Source organism: Prionailurus viverrinus, chromosome A1 (genome assembly GCF_022837055.1).
Source record: "Prionailurus viverrinus isolate Anna chromosome A1, UM_Priviv_1.0, whole genome shotgun sequence".
Lineage (NCBI taxonomy): Eukaryota > Metazoa > Chordata > Mammalia > Carnivora > Felidae > Prionailurus > Prionailurus viverrinus.
The window spans coordinates 189290270-189306197 of NC_062561.1; the positions used below are offsets into that span (position 1 = coordinate 189290270).

The 15928-nt window shown below is 47.1% G+C and overlaps 1 protein-coding gene across 1 annotated transcript in view; it reads right to left on the reverse strand.

Annotated features, from left to right (window-relative positions):
* Positions 1-1435: 1435 nt before the first annotated feature.
* ADRA1B (adrenoceptor alpha 1B) overlaps positions 1436-15928 on the reverse strand; it is a 51856-nt gene continuing 37363 nt past the window's right edge. The window contains exon 2 of the mRNA XM_047866248.1: positions 1436-2043. Within this exon, the coding sequence (XP_047722204.1) occupies positions 1436-2043 (608 nt within the window). The remainder of the gene's footprint in view (positions 2044-15928) is intronic.

Consider the following 15928-nt stretch of genomic DNA (forward strand, 5'->3'; position numbering starts at 1 on the left):
AGGCTCCTGCCATTTGAAAAAATATGAAGTTCAGCATAGAGAAAGCAAAGCGGGAAAAGAAAGGACTGAGGCAGGTGCATTCCTGTCATGCTTTTTTTTTGAATTTCAGGGAAGAAAAATGCTCTCTGTTTTGTTCCCCATCCTTTATTTATTGTTGTTGTTGTTAGCAAACTGGAGGCTTTCAGAGGCAGGAAAGATGTTAAAAATCAATCCCATCATTACAGAGATGGGAAACCAAGATCCAGAAAGGCAATGTGACTTTGTCCAGGTCATACAGTAAATCAGTAGAATGGCTAGAACGGAGGTTACCGGCTCCCAGGCTCCCACCTCTCTGTGTGACTTTCCTCAGTGCTTCTTTCTCAGGCAGGCTCCACAGCAGAGCTTATGAGGGTTCTTGTGCTCATGTGTGTTGCTTGGTCACATAGATCCATATCTTATCCAGAAAATTCTTCAGTCTGGGTTTCTTTACCGGTTCCATGGACACAGGTAAACAATGGAGTGTTTGGCCTAAGAGGGATGTGGGGAGAAGGTGAAAGGAACCAGCCCTTTTCTCTGCCTGGGGTCCCATTCCCTCTCAAGTGACAGGCCCACCAACAGTCCTGGCCACAGAGTCCCGGCTAGGATTGGGGTCCCTGGGACCAGGCTAGAGCTTGCCCAGTGTTGCCCACAGCAGGAGGATTAGATACCGCTAAGGGTCAAAAACAGGCAAGCAGGATTTATGGGACAAATCCGCTGGCTCACTTTCAGCCACAGGGTCAGATCTGTTTAGCCCTGGAGGGCGGTAATGGCAAAGGCCGCAGCGGGGCCGAGGGGCTCCAGAACAACTATTGTCCACAGGACCCGTGGGACTGACAGGGACAAACCTGAAGGGGAAGGAAGAGGAGACTCCAGATACTGCCTACCGCCCGGATCACAAACTACTCAAAGGCGCACAGGAGAAATGACCTTTAATGTCCGATTTGTTTGCAACCCCGCCCAAGTGCCATCATTCTGTGAAGTACAAGGAGGGGCTTGAGAGGTACGAAGTCACGGAGATAAACGACGCCCCCTCTGCCTCCCGGGCGCACACTCGCTCTGCCCCCGCAGACGGGCGGCCCCACGCACGCACACATGCAGACCACACGGACACCGCACAGACACACGCACGTGTACCCACGATTAAATACATTTACAGAGGGACTCGTTTGGATATATACAGAGAGAGAGAGACGGAAATCCCGGCCGGCGTCGGGTCCCCCAGGCTCTCAGCATGCTCGGCCCAGCTCTCCGCGCTGTACCTGGCACCCATGCCCCTGCCAGAAAAGCAGCTGCCCCTCTCCCCGCCCCCCTCCCCCCGGTTCCCCCGGGGCCCGCGCCTCCGGGCGCCGACGCCCCTCCCCCCTCCGCCCGCCCTCCCCCCACGATGGTTTCCTCCCCACCAACCCCCCCGGGGGCTCTAGAACTGCCCGGGCGCCAGGGGCATGTTGGTTTTGAAGCCCGGCTGCCCGTTAGCCACGTCGGTCGCCGCCTCGCAGCCGCCGTTGCTGGCGCCGCCGTCGGTCCCGGGGCTCTCGGGCTCCGACAGGAGCTTGAAGGTGAAGAGCGGGCCTGAATCGTGGCGGCCGCGGCGGCCTGGGGGCTCGGGCGCCGGCAGGCTCAGGAGCGCGCCAGGCGCCTTCCACTCGGGAAAGGCGCACAGCTCGACGGGCGGCGGCGCGCCGCGGCCCAGGTAGCCGGGGCTCGGCGAGGCCGAGGGCAGGGTCCGCTGGCTGCCGCTCAGGCAGCTGCCGCTGTCGTCCAGCGAGTCCTTGCGCGACTGCGAGCGCTCCAGCGAGCCGCCGCGCGTCCACGGCCGGTAGGTGTAGGCGCAGCCGCCCAGGCGACGGCGGCGGCGGCGGCGGCGGCGGCCGCGGCACTGGCACCCGAGGATGCGCACGAAGGCGCGCTTGAACTCCTTGCTGGAGCATGGGTAGATGATGGGGTTGAGGCAGCTGTTGAAGTAGCCCAGCCAGAACACCACCTTGAACACGGCGTCGGGGGGCTTCAGGGTGGAGAACAGGGAGCCTGCAGGGGAAGGGGTGGGGTGGGCACGGGCAGAAAGACAGACAGCAGTTTGTGAGTAGTCAGGTTCTCTCCGAGGGCTCCGCCTAAACGCGGCGCCCGGGAAGCGTTCCCGCTGCCAGGGCTTTGCCCAGGCCACCTTTCGCTGCCTGGAGCGCTCGCCTCTCCCTTCTCCAAGTGAGCGAATCTCACATTCTTTTTGGGGGGCTGGTTGAGCTAACCAGCACCGAAACTCCCTAAAATCTTTCCTGGTTTAGCTGACCAGCACCCAACCTCCCATTTCTCTAGATATCCCAGGGCAGCGCTTACCACTTTGTATTCCAGTGATAATAATCACCACACGCAACTGCACAGCTCTTGGGGTATTGTGCTCGGCGCTTTAACTATATTGTTTTGCCCTACAAGAGGCATTGAAGCTGACGCCGATTGATTTCCATGGCAAATACGAGAGGTGTTAAAGACCTAAATGTGAAAGGTAAAACTTCAAAAGACAAAGTAAAGGAACGATCTTTTTGATCTAGGGCTGAAAGGAAAATGACTTAACACTTCAGAAAGATGAACTGCAAGGCAAGGGTGGAAGAAGGTATTTATGATGTCTAAGACAGTCAAGCCATCTTGGTACTTAGAATATATAAGGAACTCCTGCAAACCAACAGGAAAAAGAGCATTCCCAGTAGAAATGTGGGCTAAGCAAGTGAACAGGCAATTTACAAAGCGGGGAAACCTGAGGGCTAACGTATGCCAGGGTACTCAAAATGTTAGGGAGTAGGATGAATAGTAATGAAAACCACAAAGAGATATAAGGTATCTGTTAGGGTGGCAAAAATCAGGGAACTAGAGAGTGCCAAGTGTGTGCTGGGGTGTGGGGACATGGGGAGCCTTCTGCCTGGCTGGTGGGGAGCACAGGCTGTGAAGCTGTACTGGAGAAGATTCTGGCACCACTTGGTCTCATCAAGTATATACACATACCTCTTAACCTGGCGGTTCTTCTGCAGGGTATAGATCTCAAAGACTTTTCACACAGGTCCACAAGGGGACACCTATAAGAATGCTGAGAGCAGTGTTGCTTATGGTGATAGACAGCTGGAGAGAACATAGGTGTTCCTCACTGAGAATTATGGAAAGGTAGCCTGGGGTAGAAGCCCAGCACAGAGATTATGCAGCAGGTAGATAAGGCCCTAAAAATGGCATGTCCATATAGCAATGTGCAAAGGCTTAAAAACATCGCTCTTTAGGAACAAAGTAGGAAACAGAATTGAGATTTACAGCATAATACTATTTAAGTAACACACCAAACCACCACACGCATTTTGCAAAAACACTTTCAAAAAATGTCAAACACAAAATGGTTGCCTAAGGGGGTAGGCAGAGGGAAATGGGAATAAAAGGAAATAAATCAACGAAATAAGAGAGAGGTCTTACAATGAGGTGCTATGATGGAGAAACATGATTAACTCATCGCTCGAATTTGAGGTCCAAAAACATTTTATGGCATATTAAGTTAAAAACAATTTCCATTTTAAATGCAAGGCAGCTAAGACTTGGAGAGGGTAAATGACTTGCCCCAGGTTACACAGCATATTTGTAGTATAGTTGGGATTCAAACTAAGTCTGTTTGAGTACAAAATATGTTTTTTAAAGGTGATTAATAATACCCTTGGTGGAAAAATGAGAAAATACAAAAAGAAAAAAGAAAAAAAGAAAAAATATTTTAAAAGCACACATAACCCTGCAGTGCAGAGAAATTACATTTGGTGTACATACCTTCAGATTTTTTTCTCTGTTGTATATGTATCTTTAAATGTTTTGATATATGCAATTATACTTTACAGGACATTTTGTTATTTCAAACTATGTTCCCTAACCCTGCCACTAAGTTGGTGGTGCAGTGACTTTCATATTCCTGTCCTAGCTCCTCTGTTTAAACTGTGAGCTTCCCAAGGGTCTGGTCTTCTGGATCAACTTTGATTCCATTTGGCGAATGAAGAGCACACACTCCTAGAATATCTGAATGGGGGTGGGGGGTGTCTTAGCAATCACAAATCCAAGCTCCTCTTTTGCAGATGGAAACACGGAGTCCCAGAGAGTGGCCGAAAGTGCCAAGGGGCAGCGGCATAGAAGCCACAGGATAGAAATCCTTTGATTTTGGGCTACACTTGAGCTTCCCCCTTGTAGCACTTCTCCTTTTTGATTCTTTGAGGTTTGCCTATTGTTATAGGGAGCCTTCTAGTTTTCTGCTTAGCAAGCCAAGGACGGTAGTGGTGGTGGGCAAGGGTGGGGAGATGGCTGGGCTCCTGGTGCAGGGCTAAGCCAGGCAAAGGTTTACATTTAGAAAGAGGGTTATCTGTATCCGGGTGTAAGTGCTCTATTTTTTAAAGTTTATTTGTTTATTTTGAGAGAGACAGAGATAGCACGACAGGCAGAGAGGGAGAGAGAATCCCAAGGAGGCTCCCCACTGTCAGTGCAGAGCCCGATGCGGGGCTTGAACTCCCGAAACCATGAGATTATGACCTGAGCAGAAATCAAGAGTCAGATGCTTAACTGGCTGAGCTACCCAGGTGCCCCTAAAAAGTTTATTTATTTATTTTTAGAGAGAGAGAGAGACAAAGAGAGAGTGGGGGGAGGGGAGGGAGAGAGAGAGGGAGAGGCAATCCCAGTCTCTGCACTGTCAGCACAGAGGCTGACTTGGCCCTCAATCCATGAAATCGTTATCTGAGCCCCGAAATCAAGAGTCCGGATGCTCAACCGACTAATCTACCCAGCTGTCCTTGATGTAAGTGCTAATTATATGTACAAGGTACACTGATTCTTCTTCTTTTTTTAAAAGTTTATTTATTGATGTAATCTCCATGCCCAACGTGGGCTCAAACTCATGACCCTGAGATCAAGAGCCGCGTGCTCTACTGACTGAGCCAGCCAGGCACCCCACTACACTGATTCTTTTCCCAACTCAGGGGGAAATGTGGGAGTGGGCTACATTCTGCGTTCGCTTCAGATGAGGCAGAAGAGGGCGCCACCTAGTGATCTGATATGTGACAAGGCCAGCACCATTAGATTTACACCCCACCATCCCACATACTCCTTTGGACTAAGACACTGTATGGAAGACCCCAGCTGAAATCCAAATACATGGCATGTGAACAGCTAGTATCCATCATGGAATGAGTTGTCTCTGTCCCCGGGGAAGGCCTTGTTTCTGTCACTGAGTCTGAAGGGGATAGGCACTGGTCTTGACAACGTGGGAAACTGGAGAATAGATTTTGGAGAGAGGGAAACCTAGAAAAGCTTGGAAGCCTTGCGCGTTACCCTAGAGGATAAATGCTGATGAGCGTGTGTACGTGTAGGCATGTGGTCTTTTTTTTTTTTTTAATATGAAATTTATTCTCACATTGGTTTCCATACAACACCCAGTGCTCATCCCAACAGGTACCCTCCTCAATACCCATCACCCACCCTCCTGTCCCTCCCACCCCCCATCAACCCTCAGTTTGTTCTCAGTTTTTAAGAGTCTCTTATGTTTTGGCTCCCTCCCTCTCTGACCTTTTTTTTTCTCTTCCCCTCCCTGCCATGGTCTTCTGTTAAGTTTCTCAGGATCCACATAAGAGTGAAAACATATGGTATCCGTTTTTTCCCTGTATGACTTATTTCACTTAGCATCACACTCTCCAATTCCATCCATGTTGCTACAAAAGGCCATATTTCATTCTTTCTCATTGCCACGTAGTACTCCATTGTGTATATAAACCACGATTTCTTTATCTATTCATCAGTTGATGGACATTTAGGCTCTTTCCATAATTTGGCTATTGTTGAAAGTGTTGCTATAAACATTGGGGTACAAGTGCCCCTATGCATCAGCATTCCTGTATCCCTTGGGTAAATTCCTAGCAGTGCTATTGCTGGGTCATAGGGTAGATGTATTTTTAATCTTTTGAGGAACCTCCACACTGTTTTCCAGAGCGGCTGCAGCAGTTTGCATTCCCACCAACAGTGCAAAAGGGTTCCTGTTTCTCCACATCCTCGCCAGCATCTATAATCTCCTGATTTGTTCATTTTAGCCACTCTGACTGGCATGAGGTGATATCTGAGTGTGGTTTTGATTTGTATTTCCCTGATGAGGAGTGACGTTGAGCATCTTTTGATGTAGGCACGCGGTCTTAATGAGGACACTTAGGGCCTGGGATAGAGGCTGCGGAGGCATAGACAGTCGTGGCAAAGGTAAGGAGGATGAAGAGCTGGAGAGAACGAGTGCTGAAAACATACTCATAGCTTTGCTTGCGAGCCCCATTGAAGATGATAGTAAAATAGGCAATAAATGGCTTAATGGGGACACATCCTTAGGGACTGGCTGTTTTAAAGGATACACGGAACAACAGTAAGGCTAATGGCTAATATTCCTCAGACCCACTGTTTGCATTGTGCGTGTGCTCTGTATAGGCCTTGTGCTAAACTCTTTATACCATTAGCCCATTTAATTATCACAATAATCCCTTGATGAAGGTACTATTGTTGGTCCTATTTTATACATCAGGACATCAACATATGATAGTGCCTGCTATTTACATGTGTATACACCTGTTCATTTGTTTGTTCATTCACTCATTCCACAAATACTGAGCTCCTGCTGATGTTGGCATGAGGCCAAGGTGAGGGGGATACAGAGATGAATTGGGGTGTGGTCTTTGCCCCATGGCAGCCCACAGGCATGTGGGGAGAGAGATGTGTTAACAGGTCATTGCAACACAACACACATGGCATTATGATAGAGGCATAAATGTCACTCTGTCCCCCTACACCCAAGTGGCATTTCTGTCTGGTGCTTCTTCACGTCCATCGTATTGGAAGCCTTGTATCAAGGACAATGATGGGCTGGATCTCTGCCTTTATTTTCTTACAAAGTACCTTCAAGGACTATGGCTCTGAGAAGTGTTCAGCCAAAAGTAAGGGGATGCTGCTGACTTTTTTCACTGCATTTATTTACAGCCACATTGTGAGTTTGGACTCCCTGAACCACTTGTTCCTCTGAGAAGATCATTCTTTGCCTTCCATTCTTTGGCTGCCTTTCATCACCCTTCTGCTGATTTAGGCAGTGTGATTCTGTGGCTTGAGCACAGGGCTTGGGATCACACAGACCTGGTTTTGAACCCCTTTTTTTGTGTGTACTGGCTGTTTGACATTAGAAAAGTTAATTGGCCCTCTTAGACTCAATATTCTCATCCATAAATTGGGGACAGTATCTGTTCCATATTCTGAATACATGAAAATATCCCTGTAAAATACTAGACATAGGGTCTGGCACCTTGAAAATAATACATAGTGGTCATTTTCCAAAAATACTTTATATCCTGGCACAGGCATGAGCCTCCTCCAAGAACTCTTCCCTGATGAACCTCACCCAACTCAGATTGACTTCTTTATTCTGTACCCCACAGAAGGTATACAATCACATCTTATTCTGTTATGGTTTGCCTGTTAATGTTGTTAAGCCATTCCAGGGCTGACTGAGTCCTCGCCCACACCCAGACTTTAAATTCCTTCTGCCAAGGGGCACCTGAGTTGCTCAATAGGCTAAGCATCTGACTCTTGATTTCAGCTCAGGTCATGATCTCAGGGTTTGTAAGATCGAGCTCCGCACTGGGCTCCAGGCTGATAGCACCAAGCCTGCTTGGATTCTCTCTCTCCTTCTATCTCTGCCCCTCCCTCCCCCGCCCTCTCAAAATAAATAAATAATCTTAAAAAAAATTCCTTCTGGGCAAGAACCACCTCTTCATTTCTTTTCTTTTCCTCTCCAGATTTGTGTATTTTTATTACAAAGAAAAAAAAAAAGAGGGAGCACAGAGGTTTTTTAAGGCAGTGAAACTATTCTGTATGACATTATGATGGTGGGTACATGTCATTATACATTTGTCCAAATCCATAGAATGTATAACACCAAGAGTGAACCCTAATGTAAACTATGGACTTTCGGTGAAAATGTGCCAATGTAAGCTCATCCATTGTAACGCATGTACCCTTCTGGTAGGGGATGTTGATAATTGCAGAGCCTGTGCATGTGGGGGGGTAGGAGGTGTATGGGAAATCTCAATACCCTGTTGTCAATTTGGGTGTGAACCTAAAACTGCTCTAAAAATAGTCTATTAGAAAAACCTCACTTACGTAAAATGAAAAAGTGATCCATGCTGATTTTTTAAAAATTACATTACCAAAAAAAAAAAAAAAAATCTAGGGGCGCCTGGGTGGCGCAGTCGGTTAAGCATCCGACTTCAGCCAGGTCACGATCTCGCGGTCCGTGAGTTCGAGCCCCGCGTCGGGCTCTGGGCTGATGGCTCAGAGCCTGGAGCCTGTTTCCGATTCTGTGTCTCCCTCTCTCTCTGCCTCTCCCCGGTTCATGCTCTGTCTCTCTCTGTCCCAAAAATAAATAAACGTTGGAAAAAAAAAAAATCTACATATTATAAAGTGAAAATTCTTCTCCATTCAGGTAGAGGGGACCAGAGCTCACAGTTTTATTTTTTATGTTTATCCTTTTCAATTGTTTTTTTTTTTTTTTAAATGGGAGTTATACACATATCTTTCCCCCAATTTCTTTCTTCACTTAGAAAATATTTAAGACATTTCCCCATGTCGGGACATTATATCCTACCATCTGGATATATAGTAGCTTAACTTTCTCCAGGCTTAACTCTTTTCTAATGATAGTCAAGTAGTGATTTCCAAGTTTTGTCTGTTACAGACTGTAGTAATGAAAAGCCTCATGCATTTTGCTTTTTCCATGTTTGAGTGTTTCTGTGGGATAAACTCCTACACGAGGAATCACTGACTCAGTGCCGCATTTAAGTGCTGAAAGCTAGCCAGATTGCCTTCTGAACTAATTGTACCAATTTACCTTCCTGTTGGCTGTATACGATTGTGATAGTTTCTTTACATCTCTGCAACTCTGGGTTTGGTCAGGTTTTAATTTTTTTTTTTTCAACGTTTATTTATTTTTGGGACAGAGAGAGACAGAGCATGAACCGGGGAGGGGCAGAGAGAGAGGGAGACACAGAATCGGAAACAAGCTCCAGGCTCTGAGCCATCAGCCCAGAGCCCGACGCGGGGCTCGAACTCCCGGACCGCGAGATCGTGACCTGGCTGAAGTCGGACGCTTAACCGACTGCGCCACCCAGGCGCCCCTGGTCAGGTTTTAATCTTTGTTTGTCTGAAAGCTGAATAATGACTTTGCCCTCTTGTTTCCTTTGCATTCTGTTTTATTTTGGCCCCGTGAAGACCGTAGATCGCATGCCCACCCTGAGCAAACCTTCAGTGGCTTCTGACAGAGTCCCTTTCCTTATTAGAATTGGACTCCTTAGAATAGAATCCAGGCTGTCTCCCCAGCAGCCATGCGACCTTGGGCAAGTTTCACACTGTCCCTAAGCCTCAGTTTTCTCATCAGTAAAATGGGGTTAATAATAGTGCCATGCCTCTGGGTTATTTTGAGAACTAAGAAGATAAAACATGTCAAGTCCTTTTTAGCACTCAGGGTACCAGGAACCTGCCACCCAGTCAACTTTGCATTAATGCTAATTAACCAAATAATTCTTATTCCTGTCAATCACTGATTGGACTGGAAATCTAATTACAGAAAGTCTATGTGTGGGACCAGTGTTTGGTAACTAGATATTTCATTCTGAGTAGGCTGCTTTCCTTTTCTGAACCTCAGTTTCCCTCCTTTCGGGGAGTGGTTTCATTTGGGTTCTCTCCAGTCTTAAAATTCAGAGTCTTCTTGAAGCTGGGGTTGGAAGCCCTGCTCAGCCTTGCTGGGATGTGCCCTCTTCTCTGGACTTACCACTGAGGGGCAGTGTGGGTCAAAGACTGGACAGCGGTCTCTCGGATTCCAAGCATATTTCTGCTGCTCCCTCCTCCCCTCCCCCCAGCTGCACAGAAGCTACAGGGCTGAGGGGTCTTGTTTGCTACCCAGGCGGACCCTGTTACAGCCAAGAAGTTGTAATAGGGAAGGCGCTGAGCCTCGTTGGCTTAAAAAAGGATCAGGACCGGGATATCCAAACAGACCTTGGGGGCCAAAAAAGCCATGAGGAGAGGGAAAGGGAATATCAACAGGAGATGTGGGTTCCTGGAAGCCTGCTCTTTCTGCTTCAGGTCAGGGTGGTGCCAGTCTCTACGACGTGGCCACCAGCTTGTGGGACGTGCCTCCGAGCCTGGCTCCCCTTCTCTTGCTCATGAAATGGTGTGGTGCGCCTTGCCCTGCATCTTACCATCATGATCACGGCCTGACAGGGCCAGGAAACCTTCCTTCGCGGAGGCTCAGAGAGGGTGAGTGACTTGTTCAAGGTCACTCAGCTGGTGACGAGCAGAACGACTGCCAGGACCTGCTCAAGTGTCATTCATTTGATTCAACAAACATTTGTGGAGGCCGTGGAGGTCAGGCGTTAAGGACCGGTGCAGACATAGGTAGATCTGGGTTCAGGTGCTGACTCTGCCTTCCCAGCTGAGCTCCTTGAGCTAGGCGAGGCCCAGTTTCCTGGAAAACGGGGATGGTGATAGTTCTTTTCTGTGCGGAGGAGATGAACTTAGGCTTGGCAAGTGCCTGGCGTGTTGAGAGTACCCAGTAAGTACAGCTGTTCCGACTGCTTCAAACACAACTGCCATTGCCAATGCCGATGCTGTGGTTACTGCCAGTACTAGCATGCAAAGATGGGGAGGGTGACGGAGAGGACAGGATCTACCGTGCTGATGTGGGACCGCCCACCCTACTGCTCTTTCCAATGCAGGCCCAAGGGTGGGCACCACGTGGTTCTCGAACATCCGGAAATTGTACACATTGTTCTGGGGGAGGACCCATAGCTGTCATCATGGGCTTGAAGGCGTCAGCAGCCATGAAAAGGTTAAGGCTCACCATCCCAAGTCTAGGGCTCCCAAGCATCAGTTACTCGATTGCCTGGACCACCGGCTGCTTAATGCTTTTCTCTAGATCAACTCACTTATGGTGTCTCAACTTAAACTTTCTTAGGAAGCTTTTTATCATTATTTTCAAATCTGTTACAAAGAAAATGTCATGATAGGGGAACAGAAGATGAAAAGAAAATGATATTAGTATCTCTGGATCGCTCCAGACAGTGGTGGGCCTGAGGCATGCTCTCTTTTTCAAAAAGGGAGATTGGCGGGGGTTGTGGGGTATTAACTACTTGCTAAACTGAGAGGAATTCCCCTTTGAGGAATCTAAAGGATTGAAGGAACAACTTTCTCATGGGAGAACCCAGGGCCGGGCACATGGTAGGTGCTAACTAAAATTTGCTCCATGATGGACTGAATGAGTATGTAATTCAGAGTTTCCTGGGCCATCTCTAGCTGTCCTGCCAAGCTGTCTTGCACACCAACTCAAATCCATAGTTAATTTGAGCAGCAGTCTAAGAGCCGCCCTGGGAAACCCTGCGGCTCTACTCTAAAGCCTCTTGGTGGCCTCCCACTGAGGCCTTTTAAGCAGATCCAATGGGACAACACTTCTGAACGCTTCCACCCAGGTGGGGAGGGTAGGAGCTGGAACCCGAGGGGGAGGGGCAGAGCGGCAAGCAGACGGTGCAGTGAGCCCAGCCACGCTACAAGGGCCACGTAGAGGGGTTGTGAAGTGTAAGGATCAAAAGCTAAGGCTGAGCGGGATCAGCTCAGGGAGAAGCATTTCTTGGCTGGATGTGGTCCCAGTGGTCCTTAAAGTGCCATTCAACAAAACTGAACAGTGAACACAAGGTCTCAACCCTCTGGGAACCTCCAGTCTTCAAAACCACGGGGTGCGTTTGTAGAAGAGTTATCTACCGTTTGACAAGCTCTTAACTCTGCGCCAATCACTGGGTAAATGCTTTGACCTTCCCTTGCCTTCAACCGGCTCTGTTCCGAAGGCAGCTCGGCATGACTGTGCCGGGCGCAGCGCTAGGGGGCGCCATTCCACAGGTTAGTCTGCAGCACTCCCAGGTGACCGTGGCCAACCTGCATGCGCCCCGCCTGGAGGCCGTGATTACTACGCTCAGGAGAACGGAAGGTAAACTGCTGGATGTCTCAGAGCTAGTGGGTGACAGAATTAGAATTTGAACCCATGCTGCCTCTCACAGAAGCTGTCAGTCACCACCAGTACAGCAAATGAGGAAACAAAAGATGCATGTGGATGTGGATAAAGGACTGAAGGCTATACAGGGAAGGAGACCTCAACAGCGTTTACCCGTTGTTGGTAGACTCACGGGTGAATTTTCCCTTTGTGTGTTTTTTGGTGTTTTCCAAAAATTTGCTCCATAAACATGAATTACTTTTGTAATTGGGAAAAAGCCAGTGAATATTATTTTAAAAATAAGAAGTAAACCAAAAGACACTGTGTTTATTGGGTCCTTATTACGTGTCAGCCAACTTTGCTTGCTCTATTTCATTTAATTCCTGTAATAGCCTATGAGCAAAGTGGGATTATTCCTACTTTGCAGATGAAGAACTGGAGGTCCAGGTGGAGGAGGCACTTGCCCAAGGCCCCCCCACAGGTAATAGGAAGAAAGAAGTATGAAATGACATCTTTTGTTGTTGAGCCCAGCAGCCTCCTCTGTTAGTTCCTGGTATACCTGTGGATGCCCTGCCCTTATTCCCTTACTGCAGAGCAGAAAAGGGGCCCTTTTAATTTTGTATGTATTCCTACATCCGTAGGCATCATTAAACAGTGGTTGGAGGAATGACCAACCGGCAGCCTCGGAGACTGCCCCAGGGCATGGGGACATAATGTAGCATGTATCGGGTCTACCAGGGGCCAGGTGGCTTGTAACATCCCCCAGGGCACTGACATTCTGAGACTCGAGGATTAGAGGTTTGATTTGACTTATTTCACAGTGAGCATCAGACAAGCGGATGACCTCAGGGGAGCCAGTGGGTGGTAAAACCATTTTGATCAGCTTGTAAATAGAGTGGAACTCCTTTTCAACATGGCTCTTTTTAGGAGCTTTTAGCTACACCTATGGCCAAGCTGCGTCTGCCCAGCTGAAACAGTTTGGCTCAATAAAAACTTGAAACATTTGAAATAGTTGCTAATTCTTTCAGCACCAATTTTATAAAGGAGGTTTCCTTGGATGTGGAAATTCCCTTTGAGGTTTTTCCATTTTCACTGGACACTTAACCCTGGAATGAGTTCATGAAATTGTCCAACAAATATGATATCATCGGGGCCACTAGACATGTTAAGTTTTAAAGCAAATGATGAGAACAATGATAGTCACCAGAGCCCCCATTTACAGTAACCTAAGAACCAGTTAGTAGGTACTATGTTTACAAACACTTGGTGCAATCCTCCAGCAGCCCTGCTGTTACCGTATCTCATTTATTTTACAGATGAAGCAACTGAGGTTTAAGAGATTAGCAAAATCATGTATCTGGTAAGGATTAAAATCCAACTTTGAAGTCTGGGTTCTTACTCAAATTGTTTAATAATAATAAAAAAAAGAAGCTTCTATTCAGTTCCTTAAGAACCAGGCAATTTCTCCCTCAACTGGGAACAATCTCTCCCTTTGCCGATTTGTCAAAGCACTTTCTCTGAACCTAAAATATGGCATTTATCACTTCCTACCTTGAATTACTCGTCTCCTCTGATTAGACTGTGAGCTTCTAGAAAAGAGAGTTCATGTCTGATTTTTTCTTTTCCCCCAAGGCCTAGAACTGTGCCTGACACATGACAGGCACTCAGCCAACATGTGTTACAGGAAAACTGAAATGTGTTAGCCCTGGCTACTCAAAATGAGGTTTATGGATAAACAGCATCCATATCACCTGGGTTCATGTTAGAAATGCAGAACCTCGGTGAGCCAGTGAGTCAGAATCCGCTTTTAACAAGATCCCGAGGTGGAAAGCGTGGCCTTAGCTCCTGTTACAATTTTATTTTTAAAATTGTTTTCCTAGGTATCTTGGGATTTATGGATGAGCAGAGGCTGGGCTGAGAGCCACCTCACCATGGGGTTGACAGTCTTGCCCCAAACCTTCCAGCGACTCCTATGGTTTATAGGATAAAGTTCAAACTGCTGAGGCTGGAATTTAAGACCTTCTCAAGTGGGCTGCAATGGACTGAATCTTCACAACATGACTTCACTTTTCTAGCTTCTTTCCCCTTATTCACACTGTCCACTGGTCTGAGATGCCTTTCACTGTCCCCCTCTCCTCTCCATCCTTTCCAAACCTCCCTCAGAATCCTCTGACACAACCACAGCCTCCCACTCCATGGCTTCCTTAGAAGTGTGAAAGCAAGCGGAGGGAATGAGCAGTCCATGAAGACCTGCTAAGATCCAGGAGACCTGTACACCTTACCTCATTTCACCCTCACAATAGGTGGGAGGGAGAGGTGGGTTCTCTAATTTTCAATTCTCAGTTACAGATGTGGAAATCAAGTCTCTGAGGGTACAGAACACACCCAGTGTCACCACAGCCATTAAATGGTAGAGCTGGGATTCAAACCCAAATCTGCCTGGTCCCAAAGCTGGGCTGTTTCCACAAGACAGTATTGCCTCTGGACTCTTAGAACACTTACACTTCTGGGGTGGGGGAAGTCTAGAATTGTTTACTTGTTATTGTAATGGTGTCTTTATGTATATTTTATTTAGCCATTAAGACTCCAGGATCTAGAAACCAAGAGTTTTGTGTCACTCTACCCAAGTGGTTTGTCACCTGCCGATGCTGGTTACTCAGGTAACTTAGCACCATATAATTTGAGGGGCTCACAGGCCCACTGAATCCCATCCATGAGTACCCAGGAGGTGCACAATCACTAGATTAAGAGTGTTTGCTTTTCACTCCACAGATTTCTATCATAACAGTTGTTGGACTTAGCTGAGAGTCTGTCTCCCTTATTTACAAGATTCTTGAGGCGAGGGTCAATCCTTCTCATCTTGGTTTCTCTAGCACCTAACGCTGAGCTTGCTTATAGTGAATGTGTAAAGACATTTGTTGGGCACATAATCTCCTCTTCATATGCTTAGGCCAGTTTCAGATTCATAGCAAGTGCTGAGTAAGTGATTATAGGGTGATTCCCTTGCTTATACCTTGCTTCCTTCCTTTTCTTTATTTGAATGGTAACCACATGCCAATACCCAGTTGAGTTCCCATCTCCTTCCTGGAATCTTCCCTGACTGCTCCAGGCCTCCTGTTTACTTCCCATTAGAACAGAGTCTACAACACATAGGTTAGTACAGAATGCCATTCTTAAGGGATGTGCCTCTTGTCTCCTTAGGCAGAGCCAAAGCTCCTTGAAGATGGGGTCTGTGTCCTATACTTCTAGTACAGGGCTTACCCACTGATTAATTGATTGGCACATTACATCTTCCAGAAGGGAAGCTACCTCCTGGTTTAGGCCCGGAGTTGAGCGCAGATGGGGTGGTGTGGTTTCCACAGCACTTAAGAAGCCATCTTTGATGCCAGACTGAATGTGATCCATGCTTTGACCTCGCTGGAAAGAGCAATTTCCCTGAAGAGCACTTTTAGAAACTGAGTGTTAGGGGATCTATATGAAGGAAGCCATAAAGCTTTATAAAGGGGCATAAAAAGGAGACATGTATAAATGGGGAGACATAGCTTGCTTTAGTACAGGAAATCTCTTTTGATGATAACTTCAGTTCTCCCCAAATTAATCTGTAAATTGAAGACAACTTCATTAAAATGCCGACAGGATGGTTTTTTGTTTGCTTGTTTGTTTTGGGGGGGTATTAAATGATCCAAATATATAGAAGCATATGGAATGTGTAAGAATAACCATGCAAAAATAGCCAGGTCACTTGAAATAAATAAAGAATGATGGTATTGGGATGATGGGTAAACCCACTCCTACAGATATTAAAACCTATCATAAAACCACAGTAATTTAAGAAATCTTAGGGCAGGAAGTGCAAGA